We start from the raw sequence: 25,814 nt of genomic DNA on the forward strand, positions 1-25,814 counted from the left end.
CCGATCATCATGGAAGAGGATACAGTACCCAGCCATGTCCAGCCTGTTTTCATGACTGTAAAGTCCCACCTTGTTATGCTCCACATTGCAGGTCAGGTTCTCTAGCTTAGCACTAATGCTATTTATTTCGGCTTTGAGCTTGTAGAATGTTGGTCTTGGATCTACCCTTGCTTTTGCACCATTTTGGTAATTTGTATTCATAGATGCAGCTGTTGCCTTCCGAGTTACAGAGTCCTTGCATTTGCCCACCCCCCCTCTTTCAAAGGCCAATTTGGCCTAGTGTATCTTGGATTTGCCCCTTGTAACAGAGGAATATGGAGGGAAGCGTTTGAAAGCAGATGCGCCCCCCCCCCAGTCAAGTACTGTTTGCTGTATGTATGCATATCCTCTTTGTTGTGTACTTTGGCCTGTTTCTTCTATCCTGCCCAGTGATGTCAGTTATACTGTTGCAGCCTCCACCCCTCTTATCAGGTTCAGAAATGGAAAAATGGCAGTTAATGCAACAATTTGGCCCCACCCCCACAGCCCAGTCAAGCATGCAGACTTTCACAGACTGGAGTCATCACCCCACAGCCCTTGCCAGATCGCTAGTGCTTTGGTTCTGTGAAGATTGCAACAAGGCCCACTGTAAAGACTGGAGGGGAGTATCTGTACATGTGCCCTCTATATGGTAGGGTAAAGGTACAGAACACCCCAACAAGGCTCTCAATTTGGTAGAATGGGCAAGCAGCCAGGCTTATGCTTTCAGGAGGTGACACAGGCTGGTTCTTAAGTACATGAATCCCCAAAGCCCCCACAAAGGAATGTCCACGCACTGTTGGGTGATAACGCAGCTTCTTTATAGAACATAGTTTGCTACCCAGAATGTATATACATATAAATAATAAAACTTTGTACTTGGAATACATATTCAAAGATTGGCAAATTATACTCTCTCTGGTACCACACAACACTTAAATTCATTAATAGATTGTAACGCTCACCTTATTTCTGCATGAGCACCTGGATCCTTTGTACCACTACTGCTATGGACGATTTGGCATAGGATCTGCAACACAAAGGGTAAGGGCTCACTTCTCACTGTACCCTTCCTACCAAACGCCTACCCCCCTCCTGTAATTTCCCTTAACCACTTTCACCTCCTTTTAGCTTATCTTGGGATTCTGAAAAGGAAGCCCTCCGTCCGGCTGTCGCACAGGGGCTCTTAATCTTCTGGCGGCTGAGGTAGACCAGTTAAGAATTAGTGACAAGGCGCACACTCTGTTGCCAAGTTTTCCTGCATTGACTTCTCCTCCAAACGAACGTTTTCATGACTCCATCAATCTTCAGGGAGGCTATATTTCTTTGCCTTTTCAGGCGTGTCATCATTTCCTTTTCAGGTGTTGCAGGTTAATTGACAAAATGTCTCTAGGAATTCTGGTACTTGTATTTTTCGCACTTTGTTTCTCTTGCAGGTGACTGGAAACAACTCCCTCCATAGTACAAATCTTACCCTGGAGTCATGAAAACATGCGTTTGGAGGAGAAGTCAATGCAGGAAAACTTGGCAGCAAAGTGCGCGCCTTGTCACTAATTCTTAACCAAGAGGTAGACCAGTTACTTCACTGGTATTTTACTGGTATGAGTTATTAGTTGCAGCAGGAGATTACTTCTCTCCTCAGCTTGACCAAGTACAGTTCAGCTTAATTGCTCCACCAATAGGCTTGTCTAGTGGCGAGTTGCCTTGGAGGGTTCAACTTGAACTTGGACTTTGATTAGGGAGCGTCTTCTTGCGTGGTAAATTGGCTGATTTTGCCTTAACTGTGGTTTTTTGGTGGTCAAAAGCTTTCTTGGAAGTCACTAGCCTTTCTTCTAATCTTTACAGATGCGGGCGAATGAAGCGAAGAAGAAACAATTAACCGTGTGCGGTGGCTAGGCTACAGTTCAGAAGCTTCACTCATGAGCTGAGCGAGCGGGACCCCAAGCACCTTCAGGATGCCGGGACCGAGCAGTCTGCGTTGCCTGTGTCCCGTAGCAGAATTCCCAGATCGGAATGTGGTAAGTTGTTTCCCCTCTTTTCAGAAAATGAGTCAATGAATGTAGTGCGGAGGGAAGCGCAGAGCGCCGCTATAGTTTTTGAACTAGCGTTTAACTTTTACCTTTTCTTTCTCCCCTTTAGGGCCGCGGCGGAGTTCGGGTGCTGTAACTTGCTCAGCCGAGTTGAGTGAGGAGCCGTGGAAGTTTCTGAAGAGGCGGAGCGGCAAGGACGGTGACAGCGAGGTACTACGGATAAGTATAATCTTCGTTCTGTGAATAATCTTGATTCTTTTTCTTCTTTACAGATCGTGGGAATCAGAGCGCCTGTGAGCGTTGTTGCTGTATTCTACAGTAAACAACGTGAAGCGTGTGCTGGAACTTGGGTGTGGCTTATATAGAAAGCCATGCTCGAAAACTAGGCCCCAGCTAACTATTCCTATGGCCTATTGGTCTGCCATCTTGGGGAATATCAGGGAGTGTCTTTTCCCACTACAAAGGGGGGGTGCTAAAAGGAATGGTGACAGTGCCAGGAGGGCCATGCATCTACCCACCTGACCTCCAAATGAGCATGTTGGAATCCTTTAGTTGTCTGTGACCTGGTGATCATGACATGGATGCACTAACTGCAGACAGTTTTATATAGGCATGTGAATTAAGTGAGGTGTAGCACAGAATAGGGATACAAGGCAGGTTAGTTGTGAACAGTGGCAGAATGCTTTCTTTAGACTAGATATACAATTGTGTGAAGATCCCAGCCTGCCCCCCTACCTGGGCAACCTGTAATGGAAAGGTTAGGGAGTAACGTGTCTTGTCTTTTACAGCCCAGTCCAATAATGTTCAATGACGTTCTGCTTTCTTTAAAAAGGTTCTACAACCCCAAAGTACCTAGGAGACCACCGGAGAATAGGATCCAAGACGAATATGGGATCCCTGGATGACTCCTGAGGCTAGAAAATGCTCTTCTCCGTCACAGTACCTTTTGGTGTCTTGGCAGGTGAAGTGGCAGTGTTTCTTGGTTTCACTCAACTATCCCCTTCGCGGATGGAATCCCCTTGGAAGAAGGAGCCACTGGGATGCAAAGTCCAAGAATCAAAAGGAACAAGTCTTTCTGAAGTGCATTAGTTTTGCTCTTTGCAGTGCTCTCTTTTGGTCGACGGTTTCTCAGCCTGTAGAAGTCCTGTGAAGATGAAACTTGCTGTGGGCTCCTTAAAGGCTTGGCAGATGAGAGTAAGACCCCTGGGAGCCTTTGACTCCTGGCGGCGACGAGTGCATAGGCAACTTTTGGTGTCGGTTTTGGAATATTACGGTTTTCTGACTTTTGGTTCTTTGGTGCTGCAGCCACAGCATGGACGTCTGGATGGCTTCTGGCGACCTGGACTCGACCACTGGAGTGGACCACGGACCGTCACCAAGTCTGGACACTCTGGACATCTTCGTTAGCTTCTGGTGGTGGGAAACTCACTGATGGAACTTTCTCTGCAATCTGCGCCGTTGGACTCTCTGGCGGGTATAAAGTGGTCAGTGATGATGGCGAGGATGTCCTTTGAAATGTTCTTGGGCAGTTTGGAGCTTACGCAGCTCAGGGTGTCCAGCGCTATCCCAGGGTACCCCCTCTTCTGGGCGGTACAAAAACGGCTTCCAGTGGTCACAAAACGCACCTCTGGACCCTTGGCGACACCAATGGACTTCTTCGACTCGAGATGTCCGCGCACTACTCTTCAGGACTCACAGACCTCCTTCTCTGGACGGTATCCAGGGCACTTCGCATGAAGAGCAGCAGTTTACACAATGGTCCTTTGTAGCTCGGGGAGAGGTCTCCTTCTCAGGTCCTCTCTGGATCAGTCCTTGGGAGACACAACAGCTTTCGGATTACAGTGAAGAAATTGCAACAGCAGACTTCTCCTGCAGCTGGGCTTCAAGGAACAGCGTCTTCCTGCTAAGCTTCGATTTGAGTCACCTATTTTTATAGCCCATGCATGCATCCTTCAATGTATTACTCAACAACCTACATTGGTTGGTATAAGAAGATTGTATTTTATTCCTGCACTTTTGATACGATTTGCTGCAGACTCAGAAACGTAAACCCCAAATATGAGCGTTTTCATACATATATGTATTATGGTCTAGCTAGATGTTTATATACATCGGAATTATTAGTGGAGAATAGTAAAATATATAATAAAATATTTTGGCATTGCCAATTTTTCGGTTTTTAACAAAAACACCATATGTTTTGTTTTTAGCATACACACCCAACTATTCACGAGAGGTCATTATGCTTTGAGTTATTACACAAACACACACATACACCTAGTAAACTGCATGCACTCACAAATGGTGATTACATGCAAAAAGAAGCTGACTGTACTTGCATGAAACGATCCACAAGTGTTTTTGACTATAATTCCCGCAGTAGTTGCTGTTAAGTTCTGACGTCAATGCGCCGATACGCAATGACGCGGAAGTACATAACTGTCCTGCGGGTCTCGGTGTCCTGCCGTCAAGGGCAACACCCGTTGCCGGAGACGCCTCTGGACCCTCTCTATAGACTACGCATAATTGTATCACATAGTAAGTGCCCTTAATTCGTATGTGAAATGTCTAAATGCGCGTCGAATTTCTAACTTGAGCCACTCTTTGACAGCGGACCTTGTACACGTATCGGCAGATCACGTTCACACCACCTACTGCGGCGGGTCCAATGTACATTATCAAAGTCATTCAAATGCTTACAAAAGGTAAACGTTTACTGAAACATCAGTTATAAAGAGGTCGGTTCATGACCATAGGGGTATTTAGTAACAAACAGCCAAGTAACTTAACATTCAACAACGGTTTAGAACATGGTATTTTTTATTTATTTTTTCAGAAGCTAGTTGAAGATCTAGGCAACACAGCTCTGCAATCAAAGCTCTAACACTTCTAAATTTAAATGCAACAACTTGCTTGGCATGATGCCGTAATGGTGAGCAAGGTAACTACTGCTAAGTAGATGAAAAGCGATGTTTGGACAAAATAAGATTGCGATGTATTAAGAGTTTTATGACCGTTCTAAATGAGGCAATTTGTTCTGCTTGCATCGTTTGGGTCACACGCAAGAAGGTTCATACAGGAGGGTCTAACCAAGTAGCCAACATTCTGTCTACAGGAAAGTTGAATCTGTGTATTACAACAGTGCATATGACAGGTATGTTTCGATTAGTGGCTTAAACGAAATGCTTATTTCCTTTGAATGATGTAACAGAATATTGAGCTCTTTGCGAATAGGCTTGACAATAACCTAATTTCTGTTAATGTGTTTTAGAGCCCGCCCTGAGGAAGGACAAAATGTCTGAAATGCATCAGCTTGGGCCTCTTCTAATGAATTTCAAATAAAATAATGTTACACAAATTTGAAGCTGGAATCAATATGAATTCTATAATTTCTCTGACCAGGTTGACTTCTGAGAAGTATCACACTTTTCAACCACTAAAGATTTACCTCCAAAGTAGTGTTTACTACATCAGGCGTCTCCAAGCTCAGTGGAAGTTTCACTGAGCAATCTCAGCCTGCCATATATTCTTTGTGACGAAGTGTACGTCACATATATTGGATGACACCTTGAACTTAGACCTTACCTACAATATGAAAACTTTACGAATGATAGTGGTGCCCACCCTTCGATTTGTCAGGTTCCCAGATATACACATCTGTTCCCCATTTACTCTGGCTGAGACAGGCTCAGTCAGTCACTCACACAGAAGGGCACAGCGAGTAGAGCGCTCGCTTTGACACCCGTGCAGAGCCTGTTAACGCAGGTTCGAATCCCGGCGGGGCCAAACTCAGCCTTTCATCCTTCCGAGGTCGATAAATGAGCACCACACACCGTGGGTAATAATAAGCAGCGCTCGGATACCTGAGGGTTTGTAGCGCTATATAAAAGCCTAATTATTATTATTATTATTATTATTCATTCAGGCAGGCCATTCGCTCCACCCAGACACCCATAACAAAGAATGTGGATTGGGGTAAGCACCCAGCCTTTCAGCACACTACACTGCATTCATGTCAATTTCAGTCAGGGCTGTCTCATTAATTGTGTCACACACACACACACACACACAAACCAGACCCCCCACCTCCATTCACACAGGTCCCACCCCTAGGGTGTACCCACAACACTCAACCCATGGGAAGGCTCCAGTCAGCCCAACAGGAGGCAGCCCCAGGGCCATTTATGGTATTTCCACCCAACAACCAGTCAGGAGGAAAGGGAACAGAGACATATATGGTGTTTCCACCCAAAGCCACTCGGGAGGAAGGGAACAGAGACTGGGCTTCTCAGGACTTTGGGAATCAAGGTAAAAGGCATTAGAAACCAAGAGGCCACTCTGGCCATTTTACCTTTGTGTGGGAATCCATTGATTCCTATGGCAGGGCCTGAGTATCCCAAAATGGAGGATACTCTGAGCCACTGCCAAATCGTCATGTAGCTGCCACCAGCCCATACCCTGCTCTGTGGGCAACACAGGTGCCCAAAAACAAACATAAGGGGTACAAGGGTGTACCCCGACCCATGTTTTCCATAAGGGTAGCCCATGGGTGGTGTTCACCAAAAGAGGCTGGACCTCAGTGGCAGAAAACATAAGGAAAACCCACACAGAGAAGTAGGACAAGGACGAGGAGGCCCTGTCCCTCCATAAGGCATTTCCAGCATCTCGCACACCCACCTCTGCTCCACGAGCACAGCACTGAGGGCCAGCAGCCCGCTGGGCAAGGCACAAGTTGCTGAGGCCCGTGTAGGTGGTGGAGAACAGGAAGGTTGGCTGCAATTACCCCCAGCCACCCTTCACAACACTCTGGGGGGCGGGGAAGTGAAGTATGTGTCCAATGTGGTATTCATACAACTTTATCTGGGCAGGAGTCAAGTGCCCACCAGGAAGTCTACAACCTCATGGAACAGGCAGGATGTCTGCAGCCTGCTCCTGATGCCCAGCACAACACCCTCAGAGTCCGGAGCTGCACCTAAACTCTACCAGCCAAAGGATCAGGCACCTGGAATTCACCTGCAGGTAGACAGTTATAGCTGGGAGTAGCTGCCACACGCAAGGCCTCGACTTTCTACCGCCGGCACACCAATGGCCCCTGTTGCCAGCATGCATCCGTGGGATCTGGCACCCAGAGGGAAGAAATTGAAGGTCACTCCCATGATTCCAGAAGATCTCCTCTGGGATCTATTCCCCAGCCGCAGTCCCACTCCCGCAGCACTCCAGTGACCACTGCGTTTCCCATGGGTAAGAAATGTCAATGTGGGTGTAGGATGGTAGGAATATTTTGAATAGTAGGCCTGGGTAGAGACTGGGTACTACGAAGTGGAAACTATTTCTCTCTAGGCACATGAGCACCCCTCAGTAAAAACTTTGCCACTCTTCCTTTTTTTCTTGCAGATTGTGTTGCTTTGCCTACTGTTGCACACTTTGACAATTATGGGTCTTGGAAATGCACCGAGAGGGCTGCTTGCCAGTGATCATTGTGCTTTCTTCTACAAGTAGCGATATAGCTAATATTTTTCCCATTCTAAGCCAACCAAGTAGATGTTCACTCTGCGCCAACAACCTTGTGCATTTTCAACTCTGTGTTGTTGGCAACTGTTTTAAGTTTCTGTGAACTTCCCTGGTATCTTCCATCCTTGAGGTTCGGTTTTACACTTCCTTCATCTTTCCCTTTTACATTATTCAGGTCTTCTTAGAACATTCTGCATTCTGTTGCCACATCACTGAGCCTAACCTCTACGGCAGATCTATGTTCCTGAATCATGCTTGGTCATTGTGTTTGCTCCTCCTTTTTTCGCATCTTTGGCAGGAATTGGTTGACTTGTTATTTGGACCTCCGCTTCTCCTTTCGGTGGCATGAAGCAGTCCCGTTTACTCTGAATTACCCCTCCTGGGGCATTTGGGTTATTCTCCATAGTGGTCCTAGGAGCTCACCCCAGTCAGATGCTTACATTTGTTGCACTTAATCTGTTCTTATTGTAGCTTCGCCTCATTCCGCTAGTCTTACCCTCTAACAAAACTGTCACAGTGCTTTATCTCCCACCTCTTCACATTGGCCAGTCTGGCTTTAGATATTTATAGGCCTTTTGACATGTATCTGCCTCTCTTTTCCAGCAATAGAAGAACATCTGGCACAGTTCTCTCCCGCCCACGGTTTTCACCCTGTAGCAGTGCCTCTGTTCTTCCTGTGTGTAACAATGTGTTGTGATTTGTCACTCCCTCATTCATTCCACTTTTCACATTCGTGGGGGGTGATGGGACCTTTGCCCCATCCACTCTCCTGGTCCAGCCAACTTCGGGTTAGCAGTTCTTTGAAACAGCGCTAGCTTGTCTTCCTTCACCCACTGTCCAAGAGCCCTTGCCTGTCCCTGTGCCACTACCACTTGGGACCTCACTCAGCGTGCAGAAACAATGTTAGCTTCTGTTTGTGCCAAGGTTGAAGGGCACCATAATCCCTTTCATAACTAATGGCCACCAGTCTATCAATTGCACCCCCTGTGCAGGAGCACCGACTGTCCCCTGCAGTGTCACCGGTCCCTCTAGTGACTGCCATGATGTCACCTTTCATGCCGATGGCACCTGCACACCGATCACAGTACCATTTTTGTTTGGTAGAGTATGCAGGCACCAAGCCACTCTCTCTTCACTCTGCAGTGATGCAGGGCATTTCCGCTTCCAAGGATCCCTCAAATCCTTTGAGTTTCAGGTGCAGGCCACTATCCTCCTCTTACCGCTAGTCTACTGGGCGGTCACCATGCCCTTCCTTCTGCTTCTTTAAGCGTTCTTCCGGTGATTCAGGATTTTTGTGTGATATACGTTATGATAGGTTATTTATAACGTGCTTAATACCTAGAGGTTTCTAAGCACGGACCCGGGGATCGAACCTGTGTTGCTCCAGGTCGTCTTGCTTCCAAGGCGAGCACGTTGCCCCTGAGCTATCCTCCCGAGACCATGGGTGTCTTCAGGATGTTGGTCCAGGGTGTCGGGAGCTCTTTCTCTTTCATCTGTACAGACCATAACCAATAAGGGATGTCATTTAGGGGTAGCAACTCCGACCCCTGAAGTCTCCCTTGCTACCCCTGTGGTCTCCCTAGCTACCCTTAAAAAAAAAAAAGAAAAAAAGAAAACATTAATTGAGGCTCTCGGGCTGTGGCCAGCAGCATGTGGCTCTTTGTTTCTGGAGTGGCTGGTTTTCTGGTAGCTATAGCCGGTAAGATAGCTCAGTGGGTAGAGCGCTTGCTGCTGCAATGTGTGTGTGTGTGTGTGTGTGTGATCTGCAGGTTTGACTCGCAGCAAGGTCAACTCCGCCTTTCTTCCTGCGGAGGTTGATAAATGAGTACCAACACAGTTTGGGTGATATTGTATGTATATTTGTTCTATATGAAGCGTTTTAGCATAAGTGCTATATAATAACATATCATTATCATTTCGCCTTGGACGTCTGCTTGCATTCACAGTAATTTGGTAATATGGGCCTATACGCACTGATACTAACGATACATATTGTGATCCATTCATGTATGCAATGCATATCACTTTACAGGGAGACCATAACCATATTTTTCATAGTGTACTTAGAAACCATTCTATGTGATGCAACTTCCTGTGTTGTCGGGGGGTGCAACGTTGTGTTCCATCGCTTCCTGTGATGTCACTTCAAGGTGGGGGTCAGATGACATCACTTCCTGTGATGTCATCGGAGGTCAAGGGTCCTGTGATGTCACTTCTGCTACACCTGGCATTTTGGTGACCAATGCACTTTCCCCATCTTTGCTGCTCTTGACATTCTTTTGCTGCATTTGAATTGGTATAAGGAGACGCTAGGCACTGCATTAAACTGGTTCTCGTCCTTCAGATCTGATCACACTCAGGAGATAAAAATGTCATCTTTTCTGCCCAGGCCTACACATCTCCTAATTTGTCCAGAAAGAATGGACTATAACCAGTACTCTTCACTTCAGTGTTCAGATGTCCACACTGGCACCTATTCTTGGCAGTATCCAGATGCCATACTACATGTCTGATAGTATGCAGCTGATTTTCAAAATTCAGGCAGCTCCCAGTGAACACTAAAGGCTTTCACTGTGTTGCCACAACTGCCTTTTTTCAGAACCTTCAAGTTTGAGGTTTGTCTTGTGGGTCCAGAGATCCGTCCCTACTTCCTTTCACAAGGCCCCCTTAGGGGAATCTTCTGATGCCCCAGAATCTGGTCCACAACCAACGGGTTACCAACAGCACTGAAATGCCATTAAAATCCCATGTCAAAGCAGCCATGAAGTTGCACTTCCGTCATCTGAGGTGTATCTTTTTACTCCTAACCATACCCCCACCACGTTCAATTCATCCTGGAAGTGGTATTGTTGTACCTTAACACTTAACAGAGGGGGTGGGCGGAGCTACAATGGTTCCTCATTGTAATTCATGCCAAACATACACACCCTTAGCACCAATTGCTACAATAAAATCGGCATGGCTCTCAGTTCAAATATTTAAACTACTACAAGCCTTTAATGGATTTCACCTGGGATATCTTTCTTTAGTTTACCCCCACTTCCTGCTTGTCAGGAACATAAAGTTGTTCCTCAAAAGTTGCTTGCTTTAGCCATGAAATCCATGAAAGGCTTGTAGTAGTTTGTTGAAATATTTGAACTGAGAAACATGCAGATTTCATTCTAGCAATTGGTGCTAACGACGTTCATGTTTGGGCTGAATTACCACAAGGAATCATTGTAGGCCCCAGCCTGTTAAAAGCGTTAGGGTTGTAGATCCCTATTTTCAAAGTTCTCTGTAGATGCACATCCGAGTGAAATCGGATTTTCTGAAGTTCAGGAAATTGTTGAAGGCCTGTTCCACCCAACTCTTGGCTCCTGGTAGATACTCTCTGTACACGACAAATACAAACACGGCACATAGACACACGATTTCTGGTAATGCACCAACAGTTTTTAGTCTTTTTGTCTACTGCCAGATGAAAAGCTGTCTATTAGTAGGCATCTGCAGGTGGGAACGCCATCTCAAAGTGCTTTCTTCAGACAGGTGGAGAAGCACTCTGCCACGCACTGGAATTATCGTCCCTTTGCTGAAATCCTCAAAGCTCCTTTGTAGATACCAGTTAAACACGACTGCAAACGATACTCCTTTGATTGTGATTGTCGCTAATGCTCAAAGGGTCAGGTCACCATAAACGGCCTCTTTCAATCAGATGTAATTCTGGAGATTGGCTCCGTTTTTCTACAAAGCATGCGATTCTAAAGAAAATCCCACGGAAAATAAAATGACATACCGATAACACCAGTACTTCAGTTTTGTTCCTCTGCAGTTTTCCTGGCAGCTCTATGACAAATCGTGTGGTGCCCGAGCGCTCTTCCTGAAAATAAAAATGTGATTTTTAATGTTCCCTGGGAAAAGAGAGCTAGAGAGCTTCTCAACAGCCTGCGACTGCAAAGAGATCTATACAGGAGAATAATTGACTTTTCTTGCTTTACGTTCGTGCCATTTTACTCGATGTCAACATTTCAATACGTTTCTGCTATTTCCTCGCCAAAGCTTTTTTGCTTCATGTCTTACTGGAAGAAGAATTCTCCCTATGGCATCCATGTTCGCAAATTAATTAATCCCTTCATATGTAAAAAAGAAAACATTCTGATACAGCTCATTTGAAAGCCTGCACAGTTTTTAAAAATACCAGGTCCACACTCTTTTTACTGCATGTGGCATTATTTCTTAGTCCGAAGGAGAGATGTAGCCCTTTGAATTTGGCACTATTGCTGTTATTATATGCATTTGGTGATTATGTGGCTTATGACTATTGACACACTATTTATTGAGTGGCTTATTTTACTGTTCTGTGTTTGTAGAGATACTCTAATAAGTAAGAGTGACGTTCACAATCTGGGCAGTCCGTTACAAGGTGTGAAGCTTTTGGATGTTGGCTGCGGTGGAGGAGTGTTGAGTGAGGTAAGCCATTAGTATTTGCCTGCATTTTGTTATTGATCTTTATTGAATATGTCTCTCTAATCAATTTATACAATAATAACACCAGTTTAGTATGAAATAAAATAATTGTTCAGTGGGTGTCATTATATATTGAGCATGGGTGATGTAGGTGGTTCCTCAGGCATGTACGCCAGATTGAATTGGTAAAGTATGTCCCAGCTCAAGTGTTGGAATATTATCAACATGTTTACTTCTACACATTCCCTCAGCTAGTCTAATGCAATCAAGGATCCATCGCTTTATAGGTCCCCCAAGTTGTATACTCCTAGTGTATCAACCTTCATTAAAAATTGTTTTCTTTTTTAAAGACTTTTATTTATTAGTTGCTGCAATCGCAAGCAAGACAAAGAAACAAAACATATTAATTCTCCTAATAGATCGCCATGTCCACTCTCGAAGGTAGTAACACATTGGCATGAAACCTATTGTTAAAATCAATTAACTGACGTTACTAATATCTTGATTTGCAAATTGACAGATCAAGAGACCAATAAAGAACATCCCCTACACCACCTCCCATCAGTGTTATCCTCTAGGAGGTCATCCCGGCCCCCCCACGAAAGTAAAGGTTATCAGGTCAATGTAAAGTGAGTATATACATTTGGCCTTTATATCATAGTTGGGGAATTGGAGGTGTATTCTATAAAGGGCAGTCTGGTAGTGACAGATTTACTTTTTTTTTAAACTTATCTTTATTGGCATTTTCACATGTACAAAACAATAACCCCCTCCCCCTTGTCCCTCTTTCCTTTCCCCCATGCCCATCTTTTCGACCAGTGAATGATACGTACATTATACTTTTATGAATCAGATTTAAAATTTTATCTCATCTTCTCAAATTTTGGGGACACCATTGTAGCATATAATGTCCCCTGAGATAGTTCAGTAACAATCCCCAGTCCTGGCGGAATGTAAACCTTTCGCCTTGTATCCCATATGTAATCCATTCCATGGCAAATATCCCCCATCCCGTATGAAGCCATTTTATGCTTGTGGGTGGTGCCTTTTTCTTCCATTTCCTGGCAAGAAATAACCGGGCCTCTATTAAAGTATTGTATATGCTTTACGCTGAGATTTCGGAGGGATTTGAAACTCTGGATCGAAGAGCCTGCACAACCATTCCCTTAAAGTAAGTCCTCAGACTGCACACCATTAGCTGTATCTGACCAGTGACGTCCTCCCAAAATACTTTCAGTATCGGGCAGTCCCACCATACATGTCGCCAGTCGCCTATCCCTGAATATCCTCTCCAGCATTCCTGCGTTACCCCTGGGTACATAGAGTGCAATCTTTCCGGGGTATAGTGCCCCTGCACCATTATCTTATACCATGCTTCCCTGGTCTGGCTAAATGTAGTTAGTTTCGGTATTTGTTCCCAAAGGTTTTCCCAATGTTTTATCAGTATTTCTTGCCCAAACGTCTTATCTTTTTCTGTCAGCCCAAATTGCTGTTTACAATCCTCAAAGGACCTAAGCTCTCCTGCTACCATCATGTCTACAGGTTTTCTACACCCCACTGCACGCCATCTTGCAAAGGAGCCCTGACTCATTCCGGGAGAGAACTGCGGGTTCCCAAACAATGGGGTGAGCCGAAATGGAATAGTAGTTACGCGACCTTGTTTAAGGAGGCAATACGATACATCACAGACTACCATTAGTACCTGGCTCAAGCCTACATTCCGGGGTCTGTCTTGCCTATTTAACCAAAGCAGTCCCTCCAACTGAGTCCCTGCTCCATCATGGCCCATGGCTTGGACATGTCATTTGAGAACCATTTCGCAGAACCCGCAGTTCAGTAGCTGCATAATATTGGGCAAAGTTTGGAAGGCCCAGACCCCTCTACAGTCTAGGAGACATCAGTGTCTCCAGGCTATTCTAGGGCATTTATTTTGCCCTATAAATTGTGATATTAACTTGTTGACTGCTTTGAAGTACGATTCTGGGTCCTTGACGGGGAGCGCCTAAAAATGATAAACTACTCTAGGGAGCGTAATCATTTTTATTGTAGCAATCCTCCCCAGCCAAGATATGCACGTAGGGGTCCATTTAAATCTGCCTTTATCTTGCAGAGCAGCCCTGGATAATTTGCCTCATATAAACTTGAGATGGAATTCGTTAAGTGACCCCTAGGTAGGCAATCATATCCTTAGCCATTTTAAATGGGGATAAGTATGATAAATTAAGTCAGTGACTTTTGGTGTTCCCCAAGCTTAACAATTCAGACTTAGACATATTGATCTTTTAGGCCTGTAGCCTTCTCCATTTTCGAGAGTTCGTTCAGCAATGCGGGTATTGAAGTTTCTGGTTGTGTAAGGGTCATCAAATTCAAATGTCCTGCAGAAAGAAGATGAGATAATTCCTCCTGGTTTGAGCTGGGAACCCTAAGAGTGGCATGCAGATTGTGGCGACAGCAAGAGAGGGTGGCTGAGAACTCTAGTTCTCTTGATGTCGACTGTGGGATTGCAGGGCTGGTGCAAGTCCCGTGGAGCAAACCGGCTACCTGAAGGAACAGAGAGGAGTGGACTGCAAGGAACGGCATGCTGCTAGGATGCCTGAAGCAGACGAGAAGCTTCAGAGCGTTTGCAGGTGCAGCCTCCTCCCCCCTGAGCCCAGAGAGATGCCCAGCGGGAGAATGGGAACCGTGAGAGGCACAGAAGCTGCAAGGCAGAAGTGGTGACAAGGAACGGAATGCCGGAGAGCTGCTGGCTTGCCGCAGGAAAGCCTATACACGTTAACAGCTGGTGAGTCCACCCACGGGAAGCGGAGACACCGGGGCATATTGTCAATCCTCCCGAGAACAAATAACATTGAATGAAATCTGAGAAAGAACAAGCACTTGAATATTACTTTAAAAGATATAACAAAGGAAATTTAAGAGACTGACAAGTTTGTGAATGCATGTCGAATACCTATAAGGAAAGCCCTGGCAGGATAGTATACCAGGCAGAGTCAAGAGGGAACAGAATAGATATAAGACACTATGATGTTTGTAATTGTGTTTAGGATTGGTCTCTTGATAAACTCCCATCAGCTGATCCTCCAAGTTACCAGGAGGACATGACCTCTGGCATTGGTTTGGAACCACGCATGCCCTGGGCTCCAAACCCTAGGACTTGACATTTGGTTCTTTGGCCGTGGCCACTAATACATCAGACTCTGGTGGGGGTCGCATTTGGTTGCTTTGCCCTATCACACACAACCAGGATGTGTTGGGGTTTTGCTTTTTGTTGTTTCCTTTTCTTCACTTTGTCTTTTTAATTCATTATATAGACTGTATCCAGCTACACATCTTGTGGATGGTTTTTGTTTGAAAATGTTTATTTCTTGCCAAATACCAGAGTGTATGTTTCATACTATTCGATGCAATTCACTGTGCACTTTAATGATCACGGTTTCTGTTTCTGAAAGTACCATTTTTTGTAAATGCTCCTTTGGGAGATCATGTCTATTTGCTAGACAACAACTGTACAATTGATAAATAGCCACTAAGCTATCACAGTAATTTTCTTTATATATTGTCTTTTGCTCCAAGGCAGCAACACTCGATGCTTCGGGGTAGCCTGAGATATCAAATTAATTAGATATCCAGAGTATTTGGGTTCAACATTCATTGTTTCATAGGCGAATTAGTCTTAAGCCTTCTGTTCGTAGAGCACCACACCGAAAAAACAGTGTGTGTTACAAGATAAATATTTTTGATGGGATAAGGTCAGTTCCTTGTTTGTATAACAGCATTTTCGATGCCCTTAACCTGACCTTCCCAATACGTAGGGCTTTCCCTCCACTTTACTTGTAATTGTGCTTAGTGCACATATGAGAAAAGCCCTGGCAGGAGAGTATGCCAGGCAGATTCAAGTTATAAGAACCTATATATGAGAAAAGCCCTGGCAAGCCCTGCCAGGCAAAAGCAAGCTGCAAAAATATTCATATGAGGGAATCCTTGGTAAGGAAGCATACCAGATAAGGTTAAGTTGGACAGAGTGTAAAATACATCAGTTAAGGAAGTCTTGGTAAGGATACAGCAGAACTGGTAAAAAGCAGACTTAAAAATATACCCAACAGGGGGAAAAAACCTGCAGGAGAGTATACCAGTTATCCTACAAAAATACAGAGTGACAGCCAAGTTGTGGATACTAATTGTGTTGTTAATCAAGAGAAACCTAAGGATTGATATTCTTGAAACTACTAAACAGAGTGAAGAGACATACATGGGAAGGGAACCATCCTCTGCACAAAGAATTGTATCCTTCTGGAACTTTTTGTGTTGGAGTTAAGCATTTCCTTTTTAAACATTTATACACTACTGTAGGCCAAAAACATTACCCTTTTCACCTTAGAGTTAATTTTATCAGAATGTGAGGGCCAGAATAGTACTTCGTACACAAGAGAGTTTGCTTGACATCAGACAGACCCTTAGTTTGTTAGGTAGAGAAATACCTCTTAGAGTAGGGACAAAGAGGCATTTTCCAACCCCCTTTTTAATTTGTAATCAAGTTTTATGGCTATAACCACAAGTCCTTGTGTCCGTGCCTCATTCCTGTCGCCTCACCAAAGGCAGCATTGAGTTATGTGGGTAAAGAATTGGGGTGGGATGGCTTGTGGTTCTGAAGCTGGCTGAATAGAGGACCATTAGTGCTGGGTGTAATGGGTAAGGAATCGGAGAATGGGAAATGTGCTAATCCACCTCAAGCTCTCTCATGCTTCATGCTTTTACCAGGTATTTTGCTGGTCCCTAATCACTCTTCTAACTTCTCACCACTAAGTGGTTGCTAGTCTGGACTGGTAGACCTTTTAAACAGATCGACCTGTCAAACTGATCGACCACTTAGTGATGAGTAGATGTCCAAATCTACAAGGCAAGTAGGGGACTGGGGTGAGAGGGTTTGTGGGAATCCATGGTGGGTAGTATCCATGTACACTGGGGAAGGGGCTGAGGTGGGAGGGGATGGGGCATTGTATTAGGGGGCGGGTATGATTTGAATATGAGGAATGGGAGGGGGTGCATGGAGCAGGTGGGATGTACAGGGGCTATGCTTGTAATGTGGGGAAGGGGCAGGGGGTGGTGCAGGGGGTGGTGCAGGGATAACTAACTGGGGATTGGGGTAGAGGTGGTAGGGGATGGTGCAGCACAGGGTTTGTAGGTGGCATAGTCCAGCAGAGCGATTTTTGGGGGTAGGGAAGGAAGGTTTTGGGGGAAGCCCGCTGAAAGGAAGAGAACGGGGAAGGTATTTGGGGACAGTACAACACCCCCCCCTGCATACCCTATGACCGAGTGAAGAATGTTTGCCAAAGAGCTTGCACTGCTCTTCAAAATGTATAGTGAACTTGTTAGGGAGATTTATCATTTGTATGCTTCATCCCCTCTCCTAGTGAGACCACCAGCACTTTTTGCTAGACTTCTGGACCTGTTTCTTTCTATCCTGAATGAGTGGAGCCTTTTTCCACTCATTCATTCTTATTTTCGTGGACCTTTTGGAACTCTGTTCTGTGTTTTTTCCTTTTACTATGGAGTCTGCTTTCCTCCATATCTCTTTAAAGGCCTCTGTGTTTAACCTTTGCAGCACACAGCTCCTTATGGGCAGTGTTGCTGGGAACCCTTTGGTTTCTCCTTTGAGATTCTTATTATACTTGCTATCTACAGTTCTTAAGGATAGAGGGGTACTTTGTATCTTTCCTAAAACTTTATACTGTGAGAGATTAGCACACACCACATCATGTGGAGTGCTAAGAGGATACCTAGTATCCCCCTTCTCGCTGCTCCTGTGACTTTTTAGTCACATAGACTACCCTATAGTTATGGCTGGTGGCAGCAGACGCGTTCTACCACCTGCATTTTTGAACTGCAGACTGTATTCACAGTCTTGGTTGTGAACAATTGGGCCACCTATGTTATAACATGGTGGCTCCTTTCTTTTTGTTGCCACTTCTTTCGTGGTTGTTCTTTATTAGCCCTTCATTTACCATCCTGGGAGGGGGAGGTCTGTGTGTGTGTTTTGCTTTGGCGGGAACCCTTGGGTGTCCCTGCCAAGGCTCCAGTGTATCTGGGCAGGCAGGAGGTGGGGGGGACAGAGGGGGCAGGGGGTGGGGAGTGATTCACTCCCCTGCCCTTTGTCTGCCTGAGTGCCTGAATGGAACCAGTGCCCACTGGGAGGAGTGGCTGTCCTGATTGGCCAGCCACCCACCCCTTTCTGTATCTGTAAATTGCTAAAAGAGATTGCAGAGAAGTGTGTGGTGAAACTGAATAAAAGGTGAAGTTCCTGAGGTGAAAGGCAAGTCGACCACTGGAAAAAGTAACCGAAGCGGAAGATGACCAGTGACGCCTGCAGACCCTTGGCATCACTGTGAAGCGGCTATTGCTGTCCTGAGCCCGTTTTCAATTAGACAGAAGAGGACGACTCCTTCTTTGGGACCAACCAGCACTGAGACGAACTGCAATTTGAGCCATCTCCTGCCCTGCTGTGCCTTTCCAGAGCTGCAGACTGCAAATTCCAGAAGACCTCTGACCCATTTGTAGTGCAGCATCTTTGAGAGGCCGAATCCGTCCAAGTCTTTGCTGAGCTGCAGGTGAACCTCCAGAGACACGATTCAACTTCAACCTCCCTCACCGGAGTGGAGGACTCCAGAATCGACGAAGATCAACTAGGTGAATACTGTACTTTGTTGGGGGCTGAGAAAAAGGCGTCAAAACCGTAGACTGACCAGGGAGACCAAATAAATCTGTGCCAAGGGTCCTCTCTCGAGACTGCAGCTGAAACACCCCAGTCCTTCCTTTCATCACCAGACTGAGGAATCAGGAGATCGGGTCCGTTGCTGCTGCACAGAGGGGAATCCAGCTATGAGCATTTCTTCTAACCTAAGGTACTGTGGGGTGAAGAGTATTGCTTACCTTGAACCAAGAAGTCACGACAGAGTGACTTGAGTTTGCTTGAAGAGGTGTCCAGGGTTTACACTCTACCTCTGACCCAAGCTGCTGGCTTGTGTCCCTTTAGTGGGTCATTTTGCAGGGTCTTCATCATTGTTAATTCTACAAGTATCTTTTCCTAGAGACTAAAAGTATCCTGAGGAAATGTTGCTGTTCTGCTGCTGCTTAAGACTTTGAATCCACTCCTAACTGACTTTTTTATATACTTGGGAATTGGACTTTAGTTTGCCAAGAAAGTGTCTCTAGAACGTTAAGCTCTGTGTTGTGATGTATACTTGTTCTCGTGGGTGAGAGCTGCTGGAATGTTGAGAGCCAGGGTTCTGGAGGAGCCGTTGGAGAGAGAGTGGGAGAGATCCATACTGGCTGGATGGGGCGCTGGTGTTTCTTGCACAAGGCTTACTTGATAATGGTAATAAAGGCTCATGAACGTACCTAACTTGAGAGCACATCCCTCATTTAATCCCACACTGGTGACGAAGATGGGATTGCCGCTGTGGAAGGGGCGGCAGAACGTGTGAGGACATCGCCTTCCAGTTTATCTTCTCATCTGGCAGTGCCGGGCGTTGAGCGGGCACCTGAGGCGGAGTTGGAGAGCTCGTGTGGGTACCGGAGTGAGCCCTTTTGTGTTGCCGGGCTGGTATCATGGGAGCGAGCAGGATTGGCAATGAAGCAGTACTTGTTGCTTCCTGGGGCCAGTGTCATGAGCAGAGGAATGAGGGGTCGGAACGAGGATCCTGCCCCGTGTAAAGAGCTGAAGGCCCGGAAGAGTGGGCTGTGTCCTCGGTGGCGAACCAGAGCAGGCCTGATTTAGCCTGGGTTCGGCGTCAGGAGCGGATGTGCAAGGGGCTGTGCTGAGGACCCCGTTCCGTCTGAGGAACTGGCGCAGGTCGTAAGCACCAAAAGGGTGCGCTTAAATCGTGAACACTGAAGCAGGTTGGTGTGTACCTGATGTACCAGCTGAGCTATCCGCCATGGAATGGCAGCAGTTGCAGAAAGAACTCTCAGACGGGTGGCTCTGTAATAAGCCTGCTGCTCCCTCGGAGCCGACGAATACAATGATGACGTTGGCTGCCGTGGAGGGGGAGTTGCGGGAATCAATGTTGGAATGCAGCGGGGCGTGCTGTGTGGAACGCAACGCTGAAGGGCGAGTGAAAACACTGGCAGTTGGTTCCTTTTTGCATTGTACTGTGAACGCACCTAGAACTGGTGCACACGCATCAAGGTGTCAGATTGAGTCCTGTTCCTGCGGATCGGATTGCAGGAAAATGTTGAACAGGAAGATGCCGGAGCGCCCCTTGGAAGGGAAAATGGCAGAGTGACCCTCATAGACCTCGCAGAACTATGGGAAGAGGCCGTGTCTGCGATCGTGTGCAGTCTGCGCGCAAGAAATCGGTTGGGAAAGGACGTTCTGCCAGCGTTGTGGAGATCTGTTGGCGCCCTGAAAGAGTTTGATCCTGAACTTTGGGATTTTTACATCAGGATGAACGGTCTTGTCCTGTCGGAGGACTGACCTTTGTAGAGTCGCGTGAGACCAGTATTTTTGCAGTGTATATTTCTTGGCCTTATGTGATGTGCGTGGCGTTGGGCCTTCTGGTATGCGTGTGTGCGATTGTTTATGTTGTGGCCCGTGTGTTTGGTTGGAGTAATTTGGAGTTTTGATAAACGTTGCAACATTGTACTTTAATGGCATGCTATTTATTGAAAATGTATTTTTCCTTGCAGGTGATGTGGAAAAGAACAATGTATTTTGTAAATTGTATTTTTCCTTGCAGTGGTTCTGTAATTACTTTGTATCCTCATTTGTGGGACAGACTTGAGGGCGGGTGTGACTCTCAGTAACCTTCTATGTTGGGTGAGAAGGTTTGTGACATTGCCCTATGTCAGCGGACATGAGGGTGGGGGTTTCCTCATCATGAGGGTGGGGGTTCCTCATTTTCCAGGACGGTATGCTGATTGCATCGGTGTGGTGTAGTCCTGTACAAAGAATGCACTTTGTGCCCTTACATAAATTTGCATATTGGGTATGTATGTGTGAGTGAGTGTGGGTGGGTGCTTGAGGGATGCACAGTTGTACATTGTGTGTAGGCGCGTGTGGGTGCACAGTTGTACAATGTGTGTAATGTATTGCCCTTAGGTGTAGGCTGACTGTAAGAGGTTATTAGGTGAGTGACTTGTTCCCCGGGTGGTGGCGCATAAGGGTTCCGGCCGGGTCCTTTTGTGTCCTATTAGGGGTCATGTTGTTATTGGTGGCTGTGACTAGGGGTCACGTGTGATTGTGGTGGCTGTGACTAGGGGTCACGTGTGGTTGTGGTGGCTGTGACCGTGACCAGATGTCACGCGTTGTATGTTGGTGGTTGTCACTAGTAGTCAAGTTGTGGTGTGGCATCAGCGTAAGGGAACTGGTTGTTTTATGTTAGGGACCCTTGTGCCTTTTTAGTGTCCCTGGATGGTTGAACTGGGTATCATGTCGGGTTGTTGTGCTTGTTGTTGGCCTGGTCGGGGTTGTTTTGTGCTTCGACGTGGCAGGCTCGAGGCCCCGGGGGGCAGCTCGGGGTGTAAGGATGTTAGTGCACTGTGGGTTCTGGAAGTTAGTTGAAGTCGTTTGACTGGATAGTCGATGCGGCAGGTCCAGTTCTGAGGGGCAGCTCAGGACCGGTGGATGTTGGTTTTATTATTTTTCCTCCTCGTTGGTTGGTGCCTGGTTGGTTATGAGTTTGTTAGTGGGTATTTAGTACGGATTTGAGTATGGGTTTCCTTTATACCTGTTATTGGGCCTCACTTGGGCAGTTTCCATTGATTTTGCGCGGGTTGATGCTGATTCACATTGTTGTTGTTGGTTTGTTTAGTTGGGCTGCTTTGTGTGGAGTGCTCTGTTGTCTTTAGGGTCTCTGCTAATTGTTTGATAGATGTTGCAGGCGTACCTGTCGATTGCGTGGTGGCCACACGTTGTGGACTGGTGCGGTGGTTGTGGAAGTATTTTCCATTTTGAGTTGTAGATGTTCCCTTTTTGTTGGTTATTACCGACAGAGTGTTTTAGAATTGCCTAACGGGGGGAGGAGTGTTATGAGGTGTTATTTAGTAGGTGTTATTAAGTATCTATTTGTAAGGCATCTATTTTTCGGTTCTTACGGGGGGAGAAGTGTTGTGATGTATACTTGTCCTCGTGGGTGGGAGCTGCTGCAATGTTGAGAGCGTGAATGATGTATGAGGGTTCTGGAGGAGCCGTTAGAGAGAGAGTGGGAGAGATCCATACTGGCTGGATGGGGCGCTGGTGTTTCTTGCACAAGGCTTACTTGATAATGGTAATAAAGGCTCATGAACGTACCTAACTTGAGAGCACATCCTTCATTACCACACTCTGCTACTGTATGACCAACCTTTTTCCCTCCTAAAAGACTTTATATTATGTGGTTTTGCTAACTAAATACAATAACCGTATATCGTTGTCCTAACTCGAGTGCAGGGTCATACCGATAATAGGGTAGAACTGTCAGTGTCAAACTATGTAACAATTTTACTGCGAGCAACTACCATTGAAGCAGTGGCCTTTGAAAAGTGTATTTTAAGTATTTCTATGTGTGTTGGTTAATTGAACTAAGTATTTTACTACCTTCCTTGTGTATATTTTAATTTAACATTATCTCTGTAAGTGTTTCTTTGGACTATTCTACTAACTGGGTTCAGTGTACTTACCTTTAGCTCACATCTTCCTCCTACGATCCGCCTGACTGCTCTGCCACTCTACCAAGGTTTCTTTGAGTAGTACAGACTTAAGTTGGGGACCTGTACGCCAAGGGATAGTTTTATGAAGTCTTACCTCAAGTGGACTTTAGGAAAACTCCCCTAACAGAACTAAATAATTATGTTGTATGTTGTGTCATGTGATGTTTGTAATGCACCCAACTGCCCTGTCCTCAAAGCTCTTTTGGATTGTTGGGCAGTTCAGCAGACCAGTGTCTGAACATGCATGAAAACAGCACATTGCATTGCATCAGACTACACATTTATGGTTACAAGTAAATTGCATTTATTTTTCATAGATGACGGTACAGTGACGTTTTATTAAATTTTAGTTTGGTGAAGGTGGATGTGCGATTTTGATATTGCAGTGACTTCAATAGCTGGACTGAAGTTTGCGTGGGAATGGGCCACCTAACCTAAGACTGCACGAAAGTGGGCAAGCAGCCTGTATAAACGAGTTTATCGGCCTATAGCAGGGACGTCAACTGCAACCCCTGAAGTCTCCCTTGCTACCCCGTGTTCTCCCTTGCTACGCCTAAAAAATTAAAAACAATTGTTTTTTTAAATTGAGGGTCTTGGGCTGTGGCGAGCAGCATGTGGCTCTTTGATTCTGGAGTGGCTGGTTTTCTGGTAGCTATAGCCAGTAAGATAGTTCAGTGGGTAGAGTGCTTGCTGCTGCAATGTGTATGTGATCTGCAGGTTTGACTCCCGACAAGGTCAACTCAGCCTTTCTTCCTGCTGAGGTTGATAAATTATTACCAACACAGGTTGGGTGATATTGCATGTATATTTGTTCTATATGAAGCGCTTAAGCATAAGTGCTATATAATGACACATCATTATTGTTTGGCCTTGGATATCTGCTTTCATTCAGTTATTTGATAATTTGGGCTTATACGCACTGATATTAACGAACATATTGTGATCTATTCTTGTAAGCAATGTATATTTCATAGTGTACTTAGAAACAATGCTATGTGATGCCACTTCTGTGTTGTCAAAGGGTCAAAGGTGTGTTCCGTCGCTTCCTGTGATGTCACTTCGGTGTGGGCGGTCAGATGACATCACTTCCGGTGATGTCATCAGAGGTCAAGGGTCGTGTGATGTCACTTAGGCTACCGCTATCATGTTGGTGAATTTACCTCCCTGGCCTATAGAGCAACTGTTAAAAGTTGAGGGATGTGCAATACTTTGTATACACTTAGTAAAGGTGACATGGGGCACAGCTTTCCACTGCTTCTGCATGAAGAAATAATAGAACAATCCACTGATAGGAGCCAGGATTTTATAGTGTGTGCATTGCCATCCGCCGAATGCGTGAATAGACTTCGGCTGCAAATGTAGATGCAGTGATATTCAGGGGAGCACTGGCAACATTTGGCCTGTGGGGCAAGTTTTTTTCTTTTCTGGCCCAAAGTGCAATGGCTCAAGCCCACAGTGCAGCGGCCCCAACTTCCAGAACAAGTAATCTCAATACCAACCTCTTTCCCTCCCTCACATTCTCAAGTATATATAGTAGAAATTATTGACATTACTTTTGTTTTATGCAACATATTTTTCAGTTAGGATTGTGGTGTTATAGAGACAGAGACCACTGGAAATTCTTGGCATTTGAGCCCAGTTTTAGATGTGTTACTTTATTTGTCATTTGTATAGCGCACCAATACCTGAGGCATCTAGGCACTTTTCTTAGAGCGGTTACAGTAGTTGTTTGCAGTGGTGATGGGTTACAAACGTCACATTATTGGCTTGCATGGGTATTCGGTTACAGACATTGCTTACCTAGGTTGCAGAAGTTGCTTGCATAAGTTACAGACTGTAGTTGCATTGATTACACCATGCATTAGGCTCAGGTGCATATAGGATACAGTTTGTAATTTGACAGCAGGCTACATCTTCCATCCCATCTTTAGTTTTAGAACAATGTAAAGAAGTGGCAAAGCAAATTCCTTATTCGAGCAGAGCCATTGCTGAACCAGGGGGTCTGGGTTTACTCGGAGTCAAAACTGTGCTGGCATGGCAAGACCCATACCTGGCTTCCCTACATCCCAACCCAGAACACAACAAAATCTATATCTGCACCCTGTGTGCCTACCCCCACAACAGAAGACCCTCACGTGTCATCCTGCCTCATCGGTATGCTTAACATAAATTAACAGTATCATTATCTACAGAGTAACACGGGAGTATAAATCATACGTGTGAGGTATTCTCTACAGATAGGGAAAATAAAGCACAATGATAAAGTGTTTTGCAATTGCATAATGTATGAATTGTGGCAGGTATGGATTTGAGCCCTGTGTTCCTGGTTCCACAGTTTCCAATTTAGAAAGCAGGGGAGACTTCATCTTCGCCTATTTAATCTTCAGTATGAACAACAAAAAATATGCTTTCTACAAAGTTGTTGTTCAAGGGCTGAACTAATATACTGTTCAATACATCTGGTTTTCAAAGCATCAATATATCTTTTAAGGGGAAGCCTATTCATAGTCTGTATACTCAGGCAAATACATCTGAGAAACAGACTAAAATTATAATGAAAACATACTATAGCTATAAGCTTAGACAGTGCAAATGTGCACACTTTCAAAGCACCAAGTCACATGATAAAGCAACCTGAAATAAATATAAGAAGTAGTAATTGAAAAATATGTTCATAAAGCAAGTATGCATCAATTAGTCAGAAAAAAAGAAAGGGTTGGGTCAAGCAAGTCCCACAATTTGGTGCAGTGGCAAGCAGGTCAGTCATTGATATCAGCAACAGTCAACCTGCTTACCTACCATTCCAGATATATTCGTCTCATTTACCCTATTTTCATAAGGCAAGTCCTAAAATAAAAAGTGACCCACATTTCTCAGTCACCAATTCCTTGCCATTTTTTTTTTAAAATTATCCTTCACATCATGCCCATTCCTTGCCCCTCACCACCTTCCATTGCCCTGACTTACAGTTGGAAAGTAGATCTCTGCAATTTGCCCATCAGCCTCTGCCAGATGCCACAAGAAGCCACGATCTGGGGTCTTGCTGGTAATTGTGACTTTTGGGGTCTGCGATAATGCAGAGTGAAAGATGGCGAGGGGACTTGGCTTTTTTTGTGCTCAAAAGTT

At 45.3% G+C, this 25,814-nt stretch overlaps 1 protein-coding gene across 1 annotated transcript in view; it reads left to right on the top strand.

Moving 5' to 3' along the window:
- The window catches only part of COQ3 (coenzyme Q3, methyltransferase), a 307,137-nt gene that overhangs the window by 208,738 nt on the left and 72,585 nt on the right, over positions 1–25,814 (top strand). Inside the window, exon 4 of the mRNA XM_069606406.1 lies at positions 11,906–12,005. Coding sequence (XP_069462507.1) covers positions 11,906–12,005 — 100 coding nt within the window. The remainder of the gene's footprint in view (positions 1–11,905; positions 12,006–25,814) is intronic.

Source organism: Ambystoma mexicanum, chromosome 4p (assembly GCF_040938575.1).
Source record: "Ambystoma mexicanum isolate Mex_15411 chromosome 4p, UKY_AmexF1_1, whole genome shotgun sequence".
Taxonomy (NCBI): Eukaryota; Metazoa; Chordata; class Amphibia; order Caudata; family Ambystomatidae; genus Ambystoma; species Ambystoma mexicanum.